The sequence below is a fragment of the Polyodon spathula genome, chromosome 15, assembly GCF_017654505.1.
Source record: "Polyodon spathula isolate WHYD16114869_AA chromosome 15, ASM1765450v1, whole genome shotgun sequence".
NCBI classification, from domain to species: Eukaryota; Metazoa; Chordata; class Actinopteri; order Acipenseriformes; family Polyodontidae; genus Polyodon; species Polyodon spathula.
The window spans coordinates 11,650,368-11,670,269 of record NC_054548.1 but is presented as its reverse complement, the minus strand read 5'-3'; the positions used below and the strand labels follow the sequence as shown (position 1 = coordinate 11,670,269).

Below are 19,902 nucleotides of genomic sequence, written 5' to 3'. Positions count from 1 at the left end.
TTTAAGGAAAATAACCTTTTTTTTCAATATTGTGGGTTCAAGTTTCATTCACAATCTGTCTAGCAATCGTAACCCTTTTTTAAATACAGGGGTTGGGTTAAATACCCAGATTTGATCCAGATTTGAGTGAAAGTCACACAGGACTCTTTTCAGTTTCTGCATTTTTTAAATGGTTTTACTTGGTAAGGATGCAGGATAAAGTGTCAAGTTGTTGTGGAATTCTGTTCCCACCAATACAAAACTCAAGAAAACACTTCCAGAAGCTAAAACAAAGTCACATTACAGTAGCAGTGGGGATCTGCTGTAATTCTACCTGGGAACTAGGCCTGGCTACATGATCAATATCCTTTACTGTTTCACTGGATGCATTTGTTTTGTGTCCGACTGCCTCGTTATGACTATCAGATTATTTATTATTTCAATACCAGGTCCAACATTTATTTTCTAAGCAACGTTTTTTAATAGAGGTCTAAAATGTCAAACCCATGAAATCCAGAAATAAGCAGCAGTGCATGTGGGTCTTCTGATATATTAAATACATTCCAATACATTTGAAAAGGGCGCCCTCAACTTCAAAATGTTGTAATCTCGTGCTGTGTTTTTAAGCTATTTTAAGGAATGTAAATGATATTGCATAGCAGTTTGAGTCAGCCCATGCTTTACTATAGGATTAGTAACACATTGGAAAAACTGCAGGATCCATAACCTTACAGTATGTGTAATTAAGAGCCTAGTCAATTGTGGAATGGTTCAGCCTGCCACAAGATCGCAGTCTTCTTTTCATCCCTATTATACATATTTTGGAAGAATTCAATTTCTCCAGAATTATTTTCATTCAATTCCGTACTGTACATACCAGTGCTACTGAGGCTGTCTGCTGAGAATGTAAACTGGATCTCAGTAATATGTCAGACTTTTTCATTCCAGAGGGAGGGAATACCCAGGAATAACACGTGGAGGAGAATCTGAGGCTAAGATTACAGAGTTTTAGATGACTTTTAGAAGCTTCACGGTTTGATGGATTTTTAAACTGCAGAGCAGAACAGAAATGCCTAAAAAAGGCATGTTGAAACGGGATTCTAATGTGATTCTAGTTCTCTGACTGCGAGAAATGTAAGCAGAGTGGATTCTGCCCTCTATGGTAATACAGGAGGCTCATTCTCACTGAATCCCCTACCCAGAGCGACAATTCCTTTTTTAAATCTTCAATTATACAGTAATTGCTTCGGAAAATTGAATACAATTCAATACAAAGTACTGTAAGAGCTTCTGATCTCTTCCGTCTTTGAATTTCCTCTGTCATGTTCAAGTTTTATCAGTGAAGTTTCACTTAACTGAAACACTTTGATGTTTCAGAAAGCATGGAGACAGTGTTTCATTGTAGAGGTTCATATTAAACCCTGACACTTACTCGGAATGTTTACTTCTCTGACCATACATGGTGTGTTAATCAGAGCCAATGGCACGCATCCCATTAGTCATTCTGCAAGCTTCTCTGTTCAAGAACCAGATGCTGGGTGTTCTTTGTGCCAGCTGCCTTCCACTGCCATGCTGAATCAAGAGACTCAACAATGCAGAGGAATACCTAAAAAAGAACTCATGAGGATAATTCTTGTCTATCACGTTCACCTTCTTAGAATTTTGTCCCCCTGTAAAATCACTATTTATGTTAGTCATGATTTTTTGACATTATGGATGAACATCACAGGTCGCAGTACCTCTCCAAACAATACATGGTTTCAAATACGTTTATATTTCTAGTGTAGTTTAAAAGCAGTTCCTAAATTACAGTACCAGTAAACGTGTAAATGTATATTTTGTACATTTTATTTTTGTTCATGTATAGTTAATACCTATTAAATAAGTAGGTAAGTTAATGTATCAATAAACACATACTGCACCTTTGAGTGTCAGTAGGATTAAGATGACTAGTTCTTAAGTAAGCATCTATACTACTTCAAAGAAAGCTTTCTAAATACCAGTGCCGACTATTGTGGAACACTTTAGTGGGAACTACACTTTAAGTGTTTCTAAATACTGACGTAAGTATGATTTGGCAGGAGAGGGGAGTCTGCCACATGCTTTGTTTCTGTAATTTTTTTATTAAACTAGTCCGCAAAAACTTGCTGCATTAAAAACAGTGCTGCCATCCTGGAAGTGTCCAGGTGGATCGCCCCCGGTCAGGATCATGTGCAAGTCGTGTTTTGCTGTTCACAGCTGTCTCTGCCCTTCAGAGGAATGATGTAACAGTTGGACCCAAAACCTTTCCTTGCTCTGCTGCCAGTCTTTGAAACTGCCATTTCATGGAAAATCTGACCAAACCGCATTCCATTGTAACTGGCAAGTAGGTACACCCTGTATTATTCCAAGGTGTCATGTCACTAAATGTGAGGGGCAATCAATTTATACACCCAGTTATATATGGCAGGTGTTTCCATGTGTATGTATGTATGCTTCTAGTTGTTAACAACACAAGTATCTAGAAGGTAAAAATGCTTGTCATTTATATATTATTTTTCCACATTATGTAATACTGTTACATATAATTTGCTAGTTTTATCTCACTTGAAATAGAACAATGAATTACATTGGATGTATGTTTTAGCTAAGTCATATATTGTAATATATTTCTGATTGGACTAAACGTGTTTGTCTGCCATTAGCTCAAATTACTAAAAAGAGAAATGCAATGATGCAAAGTTCATACTGACTTTTGAATACATTTAATGCACTGTGATGCAGCAGATTATTTTATAGAATGTTCAGGCCCCAACAGAAAACTGAAGGTTTTATTAGAATTCTGTCACTACCATGTAGTCATTACCCTGAGGTATTAATAGCATTGTAGAATGAATTCTATCATTACCTTGTGACTCATACCCTGAGGTATCAACGGCATTGTAGAAACTATTCTGTAACCTATACATTTATGTGTATTAGTATGCCTCGCTGTTTGTAATTTTTATGTCAACGGCATAAACAAAAGTTTGGTTTACTTTATATCACATTTGGTATTTATAAATGGCTATGCATTATAATTAGGGCGTCTGATTTTCAGGTAATTTTTTTTGTTTCAAAATTCAGGTGCATGATTTTTTTAAAAATCAGGTAGAATTATTTAATGAAAAAAATGGGTGAAATAAACAAATGGTTTAGCACAAAGTGTTGATGACAAAGTTGACAGCAGACACTGTCTAGATCAGGCCTTCCCTCCAAACTGTACAGCCGGGCAAAGAGAAAACTGGTTAGGGATGCCACTGTGAGGCATCCCTCACCAGAAAAATTAACAAAAGTAGCCTGTATGGCAGAGTGGCAAGAAGGAAGCCATTACTAAAAATAAGCCATCTCAAAGTCCCCATAGAGTTTGCAACAAAGCACCTGAGTGATCCTGCAAAAATGTGGCAAAAAGGTGTTGTGGTCAGACGAGAACAAATTGGAACTTTTTGGGCTAAATGCCAAGCGTTACGTTTGGCGCAGACCCAACACAGTACATCTCCCAGTCAACACCAACCCTAAAGTCAAGCATGGTGGTGGCAGCATCATGCTGTGGGGATGCTTCTGCTCAGCAGGTACTGGAAAGCTTGTTAGGATTGATGGAAAAATGGAAGGAGCAAAGTACAGGCAAATACTAGAGGAAAACTTGTTTCAGTCTGCTAAAGACTTAAAACTGGGACGAAAATTCACTTTTCAGCAGGACAATGCTCCAAAGCTACACTGGAGTGGCTTAAGAATAAGAAAGTGAATGCCCTTGAGTGGCCCAGTCAAAGTTCTGACTTGAATCCTATTGAAAATCTGTGGAAAGACTTGAAAACTGCTGTTTGTAAATACAATACATGAATAGGGTCAAATGAATAGGGTTGATGAATAGGGTCAAATCGGGTAATACCCAAAAATCTGACGCCATAATTATAAGCCACATTAGGTTATAATGTATAGGTGACAGAATGACTTCTACAATAATTTATTATAATACATGGTATGCTTACCTTTTGTCCTTTCACTCCACTGCAGTCACATTTTCCACAGTCACTGCACCCCTGAAAAAAACAATAAACAAAATATCACTGAAATAGTTCACATTCCCCTTAGAGAATGGGTGTGATCTACTAAGAATAAGAGCACAATTCCCAAATCCAGGTGGTGAGTGTCTCTTTCAATATGTAGGATAAATAAAAAGGTTTGTGAGGGGTGCAACACCATTTATATTAGCAGTGCTGAACAACCTCTGAAGACAACAGAATTCCACTCAAAAGGCTACAGAGAGCTTCACAATACCCATGTGTCCAATGTCAAATGTGAGAACTAAGGGCTTTCGTCTAGTGTCTCTTAAATACAAGCAAGTTCCTAACAGGAGCAAACAATAAAGCATGTGTTTCTTTTAAGAACATAAGAACATAAGAAAGTTTACAAACGAGAGGAGGCCATTTGGCCCATCTTGCTCGTTTGGTTGTCAGTAGCTTATTGATCCCAGAATCTCATCAAGCAGCTTCTTGAAGGATCCCAGAGTGTCAGCTTCAATAACATTACTGGGGAGTTGATTCCAGACCCTCACGATTCTCTGTGTAAAAAAGTGCCTCCTATTTTCTGTTCTGAATGCCCCTTTGTCTAATCTTCATTTGTGACCCCTGGTCCTTGTTTCTTTTTTCAGGCTGAAAAAGTCCCTTGGGTCGACACTGTCAATACCTTTTAGAATTTTGAATGCTTGAATTAGGTTGCCACGTAGTCTTCTTTGTTCAAGACTGAACAGATTCAATTCTTTTAGCCTGTCTGCATATGACATGCCTTTTAAGCCCGGAATAATTCTGGTCGCTCTTCTTTGCACTCTTTCTAGAGCAGCAATATATTTTTTATAGCGAGGTGACCAGAACTGAAAACAATATTCAAGATGAGGTCTTACTAGTGCATTGTACAGTTTTAACATTACTTCCCTTGATTTAAATTCAACACTTTTCACAATGTATCCGAGCATCTTGTTGGCCTTTTTTATAGCTTCCCCACATTGTCTAGATGAAGACATTTCTGAGTCAACAAAAACTCCTAGGTCTTTTTCATAGATTCCTTCTCCAATTTCAGTATCTCCCATATGATATTTATAATGTACATTTATATTTCCTGCGTACAGTACCTTACACTTTTCTCTATTAAATGTCATTTGCCATGTGTCTGCCCAGTTCTGAATCTTGTCTAGATCATTTTGAATGACCTTTGCTGCTGCAACAGTGTTTGCCACTCCTCCTACTTTTGTGTCGTCTGCAAATTTAACAAGTTTGCTTACTATACCAGAATCTAAATCATTAATGTAGATTAGGAATAGCAGAGGACCTAATACTGATCCCTGTGGTACACCACTGGTTACCACACTCCATTCTGAGGTTTTTCCTCTAATCAGTACTTTCTGTTTTCTACATGTTAACCACTCCCTAATCCATGTACATGTGTTTCCTTGAATCCCTACTGCATTCAGTTTGAGAATTAATCTTTTGTGTGGGACTTTGTCAAAAGCTTTCTGGAAATCTAAATAAACCATGTCATATGCTTTGCAATTATCCATTATCGATGTTGCATCCTCAAAAAAATCAAGCAAGTTAGTTACACACGATCTCCCTTTCCTAAAACCATGTTGACTGTCTCCCAGGACCCTGTTACCATATAGGTAATTTTCCATTTTGGATCTTATTATAGTTTCCATAAGTTTGCATATAATAGAAGTCAGGCTTACTGGTCTGTAGTTACCTGGTTCAGTTTTGTTTCCCTTTTTGTGGATCGGTATTACGTTTGCAATTTTCCAGTCTGTCGGTACCACCCCTGTGTCAAGAGACTGCTGCATGATCTTGGTTAGCGGTTTGTAAATAACTTCTTTCATTTCTTTGAGTACTATTGGGAGGATCTCATCCGGCCCAGGGGATTTGTTTATTTTAAGAGCTCCTAGTCCCTTTAACACTTCTGCCTCGGTTATGCTAAAGTTATTTAAAACTGGATAGGAACTGGATGACACGTGGGGCATGTTGTCCGTATCTTCCTTTGTAAAAACTTGTGAAAAGCAATCATTTAATATATTTGCTATTTTTTTTCTTCATCTACAATTTTGCCATTTTTATCTTTTAGACATTTAACCTCCTCTTTGAACGTTCTCTTGCTGTTGTAATATTGGAAAAACATTTTGGAATTGGTTTTAGCCCCCTTAGCAATGTTCATTTCTATTTCTCTCTTGGCCTTTCTAACTTCCTTTTTGACTTGCGTTTGCAGTTCCATGTACTCTTTCTGTGTACTTTCTTTTTGGTCCCTTTTTAATGCTCTGTAAAGTGCCTTTTTTCGCCGAATATTTTTTTTAATTGATCTATTAAACCATTTTGGCAATTTAGTTTTATGTTTAGATTTGTCTACTTTAGGGATGTAATTGTTTTGCGCCTCTAGTACTACATTTCTGAAGAACAACCATCCTTTTTCTGTGGATGTTTTCTCTATTTTACTCCAATCTACTTCTGTTAGTCTCTGTTTCATACCTTCATAGTTTGCTTTTCTATAATTGTAAACCTTAGCTTTAGTCATTACTTCTGGGGTTTTAAAAAACACTTCAAATGAGACCATGTTGTGGTCTGAGTTTGCTAGTGGTTCTCTGACCTCTGTTTTAGTTATTCTCTCTTCATTGTTTGAAAAGACTAAATCAAGGCATGCCTCCCCTCTAGTCGGTGCCTTGACAAATTGTGTTAGGAAGCAGTCATTTGTCATTTCCACCATTTCAATTTCATCCGTCGTGCTACCCACCGTGTTTTCGTATAAAATTCCCATTTTATATTTATTTATTTTCAAAGCTGACCAATCAAGTAAAACACCATTGTACCAATGAAGCAAAATAAGTGAGTCCTATATGCCACTAGGTGGCAGAAATTAACTTCAGCCTACAGGATTCAGATTTTCAAACTATGTTTAAAACTAAAAGAAAACAAGGTCTCACAATCTACAGGATAGGAATGTAGCCCCCCCTCCCCCCTCCCCATCATCATTAGCGAATGTGATGCAAGTGAAACCTAGGAGATAACTCAGTGGGAATACCCTTGCACATTGCCATTCTCTTGCTAGTTAGTTTGAGTGCTTTAGAAAAAAAATCTTTTCAGGTGCATCAGGCATAAAATGAGCTATGAGCTATGAGGAAAGGATAAAATAATGAAATCTCTTCAACCTGGAAAAAAGAAGGGACTTGATTGAAGTCTATAAAATCCTTAGTGGTCTAGATAAAATTACCCAAGACACTACTTCACATATAGCACAGAGAGTAGAACAAGAGGGCTTTAATGGAAGCTGAGTAAAAGTAATGGAAGGGTTTTACACAGAGTTATAAATGCATGGAACAGCCTACCAGGTGACAGTAGTAGGATCTAAAACATTGGGAGCATTTAAAAACCCACTAGATTTTGACCTATAAAATTAGATCCATCTATTATAATCATTTCTTATAATCATTTCCTTTCTCATGTATGGTGTTTAACACGTTTAACAGTGCATTGTGCTTTGGATGACTGTTAAAGTCGTTCACAGTCTGGGAAACGTGCTCCAGTCGAGGCAAACAGCTGTTTCCTTACGTTGGGAACCAAGTCAGTGAAGGATTTTGGCACATCAATTGAAACACAACACGCTACAAAATCTTTTGGAACCCTCTGTATTCTTACCATGTTGCTCTAATTGAAACGGTATGTCATTTTGAAAAGAATATTCTCACAGTGTTGGTTTCTGCTACCCTATATACTGAAACAACAATAATTCACCACTGTGGGAAACACATTTACAGTACGAAGAGTTGAAGGGCAGCAGTTATTAGACCCAATTAGTTCAAATGGAAGAGCAATCAAAAGCATATAGTTTTCTATACATTTATATAAATTGTGGCATTAAACTCTAAATTGCTAAAAAAAAAAAAAAAAAAAAAAAGCACTGATTCCCAGTAAGAAAGCAACCCAGGTTGTAATAAAATAAACAGTTAAACTGTGAAGAAAAGATATTGAACATAACGAAAGGATTCAGTATAAGCGTCTGAAGTGTGTACAAATTTAAACTTGACACCTCAAGTGTAGAATGACATATAGTCTGACAGCTAAATTGTCCACAGGGCAAAATTAACAAACAGTGATAGAGACAGACAAAACAGTGAGCAGAAACCAAGGTGTCTCCATAAACCACTGCTTTAAGAGTAACTTACTGTAACTGTCACTTACAGTCACTTATCTATCTAATATTGTTCATTTATAGTCTTTTATGGTAAAATAAGTGATGCGTTCTTATCAATTGACAGATTAGGCTACTGGTTCCAACATATAAGAGAATCACTTGTCCAATTGCCACAAAACATGCTAAGAACCTTCTTTATCACACAATTGAGTGCGCCATAATGTTGGGGTACATCGAGTCTGTCCACTGATAATCTATTTGTAAATCATACTTATATTTTAAGTATCGCTTGTCCCATTGTGACAGAAATAACTATGAACATTCTTTTAAGTGTTATTAAGTGTATGATAATCTGGTGGTCTATGGCGGTTGTCTCCCTGTCCAACTGCCTGTTTGCATGTCACTTCATTGTCTTAATATATCTAAAGAACATCTTGTCTAATGAGTGTTAGAGTGTAGGGGTAAATGGAGTCTCTGTCTGTCTGTCTGTCTGTCCGTCACCATCTCATAATTTTTACATAAATCTAAAGAAACGCTTATATCATCCAGTTATAATGAAACCAGAGGATATTTTTAGGACAAGTTATTAAGAGTATCAGAATCTGTCTGTCTATCTCGCTGTACGTATGTCACAATAATGTTTTACGTAAAACTATAGAAGTACTGTATTTATTCAACTAGGACTTTATCACAAGCTATCCCCATAATCTGGGAATCTATTTGCGGTCCATAGGGCTGTATGTCAAACAGGGCTGTATGTCAAACTTGCATTGTACGTGTGCATAAAGCTGATGTACGGCATGGTGATAAACTTACTGATGGCAATAATAATTAAATTTATAGCATGGTGACATGCTTCTTATGCATTACCAGCCATTGACTCAAATTGCAGTGCAGCTGATCATTCAAAAGCATTTCCCTTTTCTCTTTCTTGTGAATTACCAGGAAGCCCTGGCCAGGCAACACACTGTTCTATATCTGACGTGTTTTCAGCCATTTCACACCTTAAGATTTCTCTCCAAGTAGGACTGGGGGAATGAAGGCCTCACACATCAGTTCCATTCTCTTTCTTTTGAGTGCTGAGAGTCCATAACATCCACAGACTGGTGAGGCCTAAACCAAAGTACCCAACCTACCCTACCCTTCAGCTATGAGGCATAGACCTGAGCAGATCTACTGAAGGATAACTTCCTACAGATTGTTACTTCCTGTATAGGGCAAGATACATTTGCAACTTCCCATCTCCTCAATAGATCCCCATCCTTGCAGCTAGTACATGGATTCATTTTCTAAAACAAAAATGGTGGGCCTCTGTTGTTTTTCCAGTGACCAGACAATAGTTGCTCTGCCTCTAGCAAGCAGGTTTTAAGCAATAGATTCATATAATCAATTGAATACATTCATTCTCATTCACTCTAGTTGTTGGGTTTGTCTGGAACTGCTGCACTTTGAAGATTCTCCCAAGCTAAGAGGGAGCAATGTCTCTCTTAATGTCTTTATGATCCCAGCCCAGATGTTTGCTATCTGTCTAGAACCCGTCAATGTTGAAAGGAATCTTAACGTGGCTATGAGGTGCTAATGGTGTATTAGATGTGTGACAGAAGGGTCAGGGCAATGGTGCCATCAGTTATGTGCATTAAGCCATTTTTCTCTGCTGTCTAACACTAGTGCATCTGAAGCATGTAGTCATTATTAGAAATTATTTCACAGTTATAGTTTCAAAATTAAGATGTGTTTACAGATAATGACAGCAGATAAACAATACTGGTGTTCTTTAACTTTTAAGCAGTTTGACTGAAAAAAAGAACTTAAGATGGATGACTCCTGGCCATCTAACCAAGAGTAAACTGTAAAAAAAAAAAAAAAAAAAAAAAAAAAAGTATAAAGATTCTAATATTGCATCTGTTTTTATGCTTAACTTTTCTTTTATTATTAGATCATTTATTCTATACTAACTCTTCAACTCAGGGGTGTTTTACTTTATTTTATATTTGGCATATGATACTACAGTTTTGCAATTGTTACAGGTTGATACCCTCCAAGGGCTTCAAGGAAATTTTCACAAAACATTTATTTGGAACATATAGCAGGCAGTGTGGTCCAGTGGCTAAAGTCCCGGGCTTGTAACCACAAGGTCACCACTTCAAATCCCACCTCTAACTCTCTGTGTGACCCTGAACAAGTCACTTGTGCTCCATCCTGCAGATGAGATGTTAAATCAATATCCTATTGTAAGTGACTCTGCATATAATGTAAAGTTCACAGCCTCCATTTGTGATGGTGGTCCACTATAAAAGGCACTATATAAAGTTATTATTATCATATTACTTTAGGAATAGAGCACCTAGAATTCATAAAATAATAACATGTGTACAAAAACACAGCTTAATGAATCTGCATTACTGTCCAATTAGGTCATCAACTATGCATTCCTTAGCACAATTGTACAAACATTCCCACTGCGAATAATAATAAAGCCTAAGAAATGGATGGGAGCAATACTTCTTGTCCAATTTCACACAACTGTTAGCAGTGGGTTTTGGGCGATGTCATGAACCAAAGTTGTAAAACCAAGGGCTCCAATTAGAAGAATTCTGAGAATCCATCACATTATTGTAACAGTATGCTGTACATCTAGCAAAAACAACCTTCCAAATTCACAGGAATCACATTTTAATTCAAGGTGTTCTGATCGCCATTTTAAATGACTGAGTAATTGGTCAGGTCAATTACTAATAGATCGATCAGTCGGTTTACAGCAGAACCAGCTCATGGGGAAATGCGAGAGTAAGATAAAAATAAACACCAAAATAGTGTCAAAATTAGATAGGGAATCTGGTTGATTAAAAACTGCTACTGACAAAATGGCTCATTACAATTTGACCCCTGTAATTCCAAGCTAATGTATTAGGATAACAGTCTGGACACTGCATCGAAGACATTGTTAATGCTTACTGTGTTAAATATTCCTGATTTTACTCATTCTGGCACAGAACCACCACAGCTGCTGGAAAGCATGAACCTTGTGTAATAAGGCTAATAAGAAGAGGTAAAATGAATGCTGGTTCAGTGAGTTCTGCAGTATTAAAGTTTTGAGGGTTAATAAAGAAAGAGAACAGTGTGTCCTGTGTTCCTGCCTTGGCAATGTTGAATTAACCACCAGCTGACAGTTTGCTGAAAGTCTCCAGATCTTAAGCTCATCACATGGCAGACAGATTGCAATAAACAGATCTACTTTAAGGCTGTCCAGTTAAATCTAACAGACAAACACACAATGTCATGAAAAATAAATGCAAACAAGAAAGAGCATGCTGTGCAGCTCTGAAAAAGTAGCATTCTCTTATGGGCCAGGCATCAACCCATGTTTAACAAAGACATTATTTTCAGTGTAGATGAAACAAGCAGTCTGTACAGAATAAAACTTTTTAACAGTTAATAAGTTGGTAAACAACATGCATATATACCGTGCCTTGCAAAAGTATTGAGACCCTTCCTATGGTGTCCTATATTGTGAAATTACAAAATGATGCATACACATTTTTTTAAACTTAATATTTTATTTAAAAAATGTTCAAACTGAAGACTTCTAAGGGTAAGATAAGTTACAGTAAATGTCAGCAAAAACTAAAGAGAAAAAACTGAAATATGTTCATTGCATAAGTATTCAGACCCATCAACTCAATATTTGGTGGAAGCACCTTTGGCAGAAGTTACAGCCGCAAGTCTTTTTGGGTAAGTGTGACGGAAAGATGAGTTCTGGTGATAAATCTTCCTCCCAACCTGTGAGGGCGCTAAAGAACGGGAGGAGAAGCATCTGGAAGGGCTGGCCTGACAGTTCGTTTCCGGGTCAGGGAAGTGGGTCAGCCTGGATGGAAGCGCGACTCTGTTGTAAGACCGTATTGATTTGAGAGATAAACGAGAGGCAGCTGCAAGTAATAAGGCAGCTGCAACCGTTTATCTCGATATCATGCGGGATTACATATAGGGGCCAGGGTAACGCTGGTCTTCTCCTTCGTTTTGGGTAAATGTGCGGAGAGAGAAGGAGCGAGAGAGGAGCTCTCGTTGTTGCAGAGAATTACGTGTTGTGTATTGTTGTGTTGTTTTGTAATTGTCTGCGTTTTGCACCACCAGACAGTTAACTCACCTATCCGGAGCTGTCGACCAGGGTCAGCACAATCCGGATCACCACTGCACGGAACCGTCACGAAATACAGTGTCTTCACCCACCACAAGCACGTCTGCACTCACCCAGGACTGGTGACCGTGTGTTCGTTTTGTTCGGGACTGTGTCTGTGTTATTGCTATCCCCGTGCTTTACACATTGTTGTGTATAGCCGGGGATTTATTATTTAACGGTCACCAGACCTGGATTATAAATAAAAGCACCTTTTCACTGGAAACTGTTGTCTGCCTGTCACTCCTGCATCGCATCACCGTTTTACCTGTTCCCCTCCACTAGCCACTTTGCCACACGTGGTGTCAGAACACGGGACTATGGACCGCAACGCGCTGGCGGAGTTGCTGCAGGCACTGGAGACCAGACGGGATGCAGAGGAGAGACGGAGGGAGGAGCGCTATACGGCGCTCATTGAACGGGTAGGGCTGATCGTTGCTGCAGGAGCGACCCCTACCGGAACATCATTGATGTCGGCCCCGAAGGCACGGGCCATGAAAATGACGGCGGAGGATGATCCGGAGGCATTTTTGGTGGCGTTCGAGCGGCTGGCAACCGCGGCGGGATGGCCTCGGGAGTTCTGGGCAAGCCAGCTAGGACCTTGCCTGATCGGGGAAGCGCAGGCAGCTTACCAAGCCCTGAGCGACCAGTACGCCACTGACTATGACCTAGTCAAGCAGGCTATCCTCCGTCGTCTCAACATCACCGCGGAGACCCACCGGACGCGGTTCCGCGAGTACCGGAGAGCCCCGGAGACACGCCCCAGGGTGGTGGCACAGCGGTTGTGCGACCACATGGTCCATTGGCTGACCCCAGAGAAGAAGACCGCTCAACAAATGGGGGAAGCCATTGTGGTGGAACAATTCTGCCATGTGGTCGGCGCCGAAACTCAGGCGTGGGTACGGCGCCACAACCCTGACACCCTGGAGGAGGCGGTCAAATTGGCCGAAGATTTTGAGGACTCTTTGACGTCAGCCCGGGTCGGGATCCTGTCAGCCCCTGCCCTGCTCAGGAACCAACCTCTCCCTCCCTCTCCTCCAACACCACCACCATCACCCTCGGTCCCGGCACCCAGACCTCCCAGACCGCCGACCCCGTTGGGCCCCCTTGCCTCCCCCCCATGGAGACCGAGGATGGCCCCCAGCTGGGGTAGAGGTGTTGCCCCTGCCCCGTTGCCCTACCAGCAGCGGGACAGATATTTAACCTATGCCCCCTCTGTCCCTCCACTCTGTTTTAGGTGTAACCAGCCAGGACATAGGGCCAGGTCATGCCCCGCTGCTATGGAGTGTGACGTGGCTGCATGCAACTGGACACCTGGAACGGGTAAGCAGGGGGAAAACGGTTGGGAGGGGCCCTGTCTGATTGACGTGGTTTTAGGGAATGTGAAAACCCACGCGTTAGTGGACACAGGGTGTGAGCAAACCTTGATCAGGACAGCTCTCTTGGGCGGTGTGTCGTGGCGGCCACAAGGTCAGGTGGCCATCTCCTGTATCCATGGAGACACGGCGGCATACCCCACCCTAAAAGTATATTTATCGGTAGGACCGATAAAACGTCACCTTGTAGTCGGGGTGGCGGAAAGGTTGCCGCACCCAGTTATTCTGGGCCGAGACTGGCCAAAATTCAAAGAATTGGTGCAAATAATGGCAGTCTCAGCCACACACGTAAACGTGGCAGAAAAAGGGAAAAAGGAACGGATTGGTGATGTGTTTCCTTTTCATCCTGAAATGTTTTCCCCTCTGTTCCGTCCTAGAAAAACAAATAAGGAGAGACGGACCGCGAAATGGGAGGGAGCGTCTTTGAGACAAGGCTGGGGTCTGGTGGGAGAGTGCTGTAATGGTAACAAACGCCAGTCGAAGGGAGTGGGAACGCAGTGTGACCGAGAGAGCGAGGTTACTGGGCCGACTAGGGCAGAGGTTATTCCAGCCCCTCTCAATATACCGGACCCGTGGTACTCAAGCGCGGACCTAGTGTGGGGCCAAAAGAACGACCCGTCACTGGTGCACGCTTGGGGGCAGGTCCGGTCCATTGAAGGTAAGGATGTTGATGGCGCTGGGCCGCTAGTATATCCACATTTCAGTATAAAGGGGCAATTACTATATAGGGTAAACCTAGCCGCGGGCACAGGACAGCCTGTAACACAATTATTGGTTCCCCCGTCTTGTCGGACCGAGGTCATGAGGCTGGCGCATGATATCCCTTTTGCGGGGCACCTCGGAGCCGAGAAGACGAGGGAGCGAATATTGGCTCGATTCTATTGGCTCGGTCTTCATACTGATGTGTCGAAATATGTAGCCACATGCCCAGACTGCCAGCGAGTAGCGCCAGGTCGAGTGCGCCCCGCTCCTTTGGTCCCACTGCCGATTATTTCCACTCCGTTCGAGCGCATTGCAATGGACATAATGGGCCCGTTGCTACCTTCTGACTCTGGGTATACGCATATATTAGTAGTGGTGGATTATGCAACGCGATACCCAGAGGCAGTTCCATTGAGGTCCACTAGTGCAGCTGCAATAGCCACCGAGTTAGCGCAGATTATGGCTAGAGTAGGGATCCCCAAGGAGATTTTGACGGATCACGGAACCAATTTTTTGTCCAATACGTTACAGCAGGTGTACAAAATATTAAAAATACGTCCCATCAGGACGTCCGTTTATCATCCACAATCGGACGGTTTGGTTGAACGTTTTAATCAGACCTTAAAGTCGATGCTGAGGCGATTTGTAACACAGGAGCAGAAACATTGGGCATCGCTTCTTCCCTACCTCCTTTTTGCGGTGAGAGAAGTGCCGCAGAGTTCAACGGGGTTCTCCCCCTTTGAGCTCCTGTACGGCCGGCAGCCTCGCGGCATTCTCGACCTGCTGAGGGAGGGGTGGGAGGAGCACAAAGGCTCGTCTAAAAATGTAGTGAAGTATGTGCTCCTACTACGAGATCGCCTGGATTTGGTCGGTCGTTTGGCCCAAGACAACCTCAGATCGGCTCAGCACCGACAACAGCAGCATTACAACAAAAATGCACGGATTCGAACCTTTCGACCAGGGGACAAGGTAATGCTGCTACTTCCCTCATCTGAATCGAAACTGTGTGCTAAATGGCAGGGGCCGTATGAGGTGATTCGGGCTATAGGGAAAGTAAATTATGAAATTAGACAGCCCGATCGCCGAAATGAACGTGAAATTTATCATGTCAATTTATTAAAGCCCTGGCAGGCAAGGGAGGTCTTATTTATAGCCCCAGGCAATATGGAGGATGATTTAGGTCCCTGTCCAGAGACCCCGAGCACAAGAGCGATTTCTATGGGGGAACAATTGGTTCCGGATCAGCAAAGAGAGCTGCGTAAGCTTATTGAGGAGTTCAGCGATGTTTTTTCTGACGTGCCCGGCAGGACAAACTTAGTTGAATATGACATTATCTCTCCACCAGGTGTCACAGTGCGAGAGAGACCGTACCGGATCCCGGAAAGTCGACGAAGTGGCGTTCGCAAAGAGGTATGGGATATGCTCGAGCTTGGGGTGATTGAGCCTTCCAGGAGCGAGTGGTGCAGTCCGATCGTCATAGTGGCTAAGAAAGACGGCACCAACCGCTTCTGTGTGGATTTCAGAAAGGTGAACGCTATTGCTAAGTTCGATGCATATCCCATGCCTCGGGTCGACGAACTTTTAGACAGACTGGGAAAAGCGAGGTTTATTTCCACTCTGGACCTGACGAAGGGATACTGGCAAATCCCTTTAACCCGCAGCTCCAGAGAGAAAACCGCATTTTCAACACCAGAAGGGCTGTTCCACTTTAAAACCATGCCGTTTGGGCTACATGGTGCGCCCGCTGCCTTTCAGAGACTGATGGACCAGGTTTTACGCCCACATCATGAATATGCAGCAGCGTATATTGATGATGTGGTGATATACAGCTCCACCTGGCGAGAGCATTTGGCTAGGGTTGCAGCCGTTCTTCAGTCTCTAAGGGCAGCCCGGCTGACAGCTAACTTGAGGAAATGTGCGTTTGCCAAAACAGAGACTCAATATTTGGGATTTTTAATGGGGAATGGAAGGGTGAGACCTGTAGTCACCAAAATCCAGGCTTTGGTTGATGCAGCGATCCCCAAAACCAAGACTCAGGTGAGGTCACTACTGGGCTTAGCCGGTTATTACCGCCGCTTCATCCCCGAGTACGCCACAGTGGTTAACCCGTTAGTCGACCTCACCAAAAAGAGTGCTCCAAATTTAATTAAATGGTCAGCTGAGTGTCAGGGAGCGTTTGATACTATTAAGCGTACACTTTGCCAGGCCCCCACTCTTATTACTCCAGATTTCACCAAGAGATTCATCCTCCACACCGACGCATCGAATGTAGGTTTGGGTGCAGTCTTGTCCCAAAAAGTAGCTGGAGTAGAGCACCCGATATTATACCTCAGTAAAAAAATGTTACCTCGGGAACGCAACTACTCCGTAGTCGAAAAAGAGTGTTTGGCCATTAAATGGGCTACTCACTCTTTACGATACTACCTGCTGGGACACTCATTCGATCTGGTCACAGACCACGCCCCACTCAAGTGGTTAAGCACAATGAAGGACAGCAATGCCCGGATAACTCGGTGGTATCTGGCATTGCAGCCCTTCATGTACCACATGGTACACCGTGCGGGGAAAGACCACCAAAATGCGGATTATTTTTCCCGGGAGGGGGGAGTAATGGGGAAGGTAGATTTAGCCGAGTGTTCCTTCGGCTCCACTCTGAGCGGTGGGATATGTGACGGAAAGATGAGTTCTGGTGATAAATCTTCCTCCCAACCTGTGAGGGCGCTAAAGAACGGGAGGAGAAGTATCTGGAAGGGCTGGCCTGACAGTTCGTTTCCGGGTCAGGGAAGTGGGTCAGCCTGGATGGAAGCGCGACTCTGTTGTAAGACCGTATTGATTTGAGAGATAAACGAGAGGCAGCTGCAAGTAATAAGGCAGCTGCAACCGTTTACCTCGATATCATGCGGGATTACATATAGGGGCCAGGGTAACGCTGGTCTTCTCCTTCGTTTTGGGTAAATGTGCGGAGAGAGAAGGAGCGAGAGAGGAGCTCTCGTTGTTGCAGAGAATTACGTGTTGTGTTTTGTTGTGTTGTTTTGTAATTGTCTGCGTTTTGCACCACCAGACAGTTAACTCACCTATCCGGAGCTGTCGACCAGGGTCAGCACAATCCGGATCACCACTGCACGGAACCGTCACGAAATACAGTGTCTTCACCCACCACAAGCACGTCTGCACTCACCCAGGACTGGTGACCGTGTGTTCGTTTTGTTCGGGACTGTGTCTGTGTTATTGCTATCCCCGTGCTTTACACATTGTTGTGTATAGCCGGGGATTTATTATTTAACGGTCACCAGACCTGGATTATAAATAAAAGCACCTTTTCACTGGAGACTGTTGTCTGCCTGTCACTCCTGCATCGCATCACCGTTTTACCTGTTCCCCTCCACTAGCCACTTTGCCACAGTAAGTCTCTACCAACTTTGCACACCGGCTTGGTGCAATTTGTGCCCATTCTTCTTGGCAGATTTGCTCAAGCTCTTTCAAGTTGCTTGGGGATCGCTTATGGACAGCAGTTTTCAAGTCTTTCCACAGATTCTCAATAGGATTCAAGGCAGGACTTTGACTGGGCCACTTATTAATTATCTATTTACTTCTTTCTTTTTGTTTTTGCTTTGAATGTGTGGAGCAGGTGGTGTATATAACACATATTAATTCATTATTCAAAGTGTCATGACTGCAAGCTTTAAATCAACAAAATGTGAAAACTGTGAGAGGGCCTGAATACTTTTGCAAGGCACTGTATATAATTCAAATGAAACCTGCTGACTAACGTTATGTTAACATATTGAACTGCGTACCACTTTGTTTTTTTTCACATAATGAAAAACTGACAAAAATTGAAAAATGAGACATTTCAAAATCTAACATAATGCTGTACTACTAGTATAGCTTATCATTTCGTAGTTTCTTTGATTACATGATGTTACATAAAACAACTGAATTATGTTCATATAGCTTTTGTTTTGTTTTGGTTTGGTTTTTTTTAATGACGTCTCAATCCTAAAATTCTAGGAGATGCAAAACTTTTGGCCATAGCTATATACATACAATACATAGTGTCATTTTGGGCCACACACGACCTTGCCACTTATTTCATGTGATAATATTGTTTGGTTCACAAAATATCCATTAGTACATTACTACACACATTATATTATCCATTGAAAAAGAGTTTTAATTAGAGTCCAAAATGTTATCACAAAAACCACTAATATAATTCTGTGATAGCAGTTATAACTGCACCGTTCATTATTCTGCTCTGCTTATGAAATGATTATGTGCACAAGTCCCAGTGTTTGTCTGATCTTTGTTTTGTACTTTGTTCACTGTGCAAGTCAAGGAGTCATTATGGGGTGATCCAAACTTCTACACTCCCATTCTGCATTGGTCTTGATAATTGCTACAGATTTAAAGGTTTAAAATGACTTTGTTGTAGACATTCACTCCAGTACTAGTCATTAAAGTAAACCTCCAGAAGCATAGACACTTTTGATTCAGTACCTATTAAAGTAAAATAGGTACTGTGTAGAATCCTATTGGCAAGCAGTGAGCTTTTCAAAAATGATTGCTAATGAATAAGAACAGTAATTTCAGAATGTAATCTTTTTTTTGTTTGTTTGTTTGTTTTACTGTCCCTGTGAGTGGTGTTGATTACAAGTACTCAAACACTGATTTTTATTTTTTTGCTAAGTCTGTGTTGAGGTGCTGTCACCTGATTTCAGTAGCAGCTCTTCGGTTCTAGTTGCCTGTCATACTGTAGACATTAACATGAACTTGATCAGCTGAAATGTCAAATTGTCTAGAGATCAGGCAGATGCTGCAGGATGATGCACGCTACACATGAACATCATCTCACAATCAGATTGTGGAATTATTCGTCAGACTGAAATAATATTTTCTAGAGTCCAGAAAACAAATTAAGTATAAAATGTTCGTGCTTCCACAGCATTTGGTACTGGACGAATCGACTGCCTGCTTTTTAAAAGTACCCTTAATAAACTTGCCTGGCTAAATTAAGCCATATAACCTAAATTTTTTTGCCTTCATCTGCTCAGCCAAGTCAGTTCTGTACTTGTGATGGATTGAGGCTCATCTAAACACTGGCCTAGTTTATTAGTGAGGGACTTCACACAGCGCACATGTGCAAATGGGAGAAGCCCAGATGTTTGTGTCACAGGGTTATTACATGATTAAAACAATAAAAAAACAGACTTACTGTGACAAAGTGCCCACCCCTGTGTATATTATCTGTTATGTTGCGTGTGGTTTGTTAAATGTTGGTGTATATCATTGGTACACGGGATATAAACGGGTCTGTGTTTCATGTGTGTTTAGAAATGTATAATTGTATTTAGGCACAGGATTGTACATCACTTCACGTGCATTTAAAGTAGTTAATATGTGAGCAAGTGGTTGCACATAATTAATTCACGTGCTGGGATTCAAGTGAATAATTAATTAGTAATTGAATCCCAGCACAACAGTATA

General features: G+C 41.5%; 1 protein-coding gene across 1 annotated transcript in view; it reads right to left on the bottom strand.

The window, feature by feature from the left end:
* Positions 1–19,902, bottom strand: part of LOC121328090 (collagen alpha-1(IV) chain-like) — a 79,834-nt gene that overhangs the window by 43,606 nt on the left and 16,326 nt on the right. Inside the window, exon 2 of the mRNA XM_041272574.1 lies at positions 3,987–4,037. Coding sequence (XP_041128508.1) covers positions 3,987–4,037 — 51 coding nt within the window. The remainder of the gene's footprint in view (positions 1–3,986; positions 4,038–19,902) is intronic.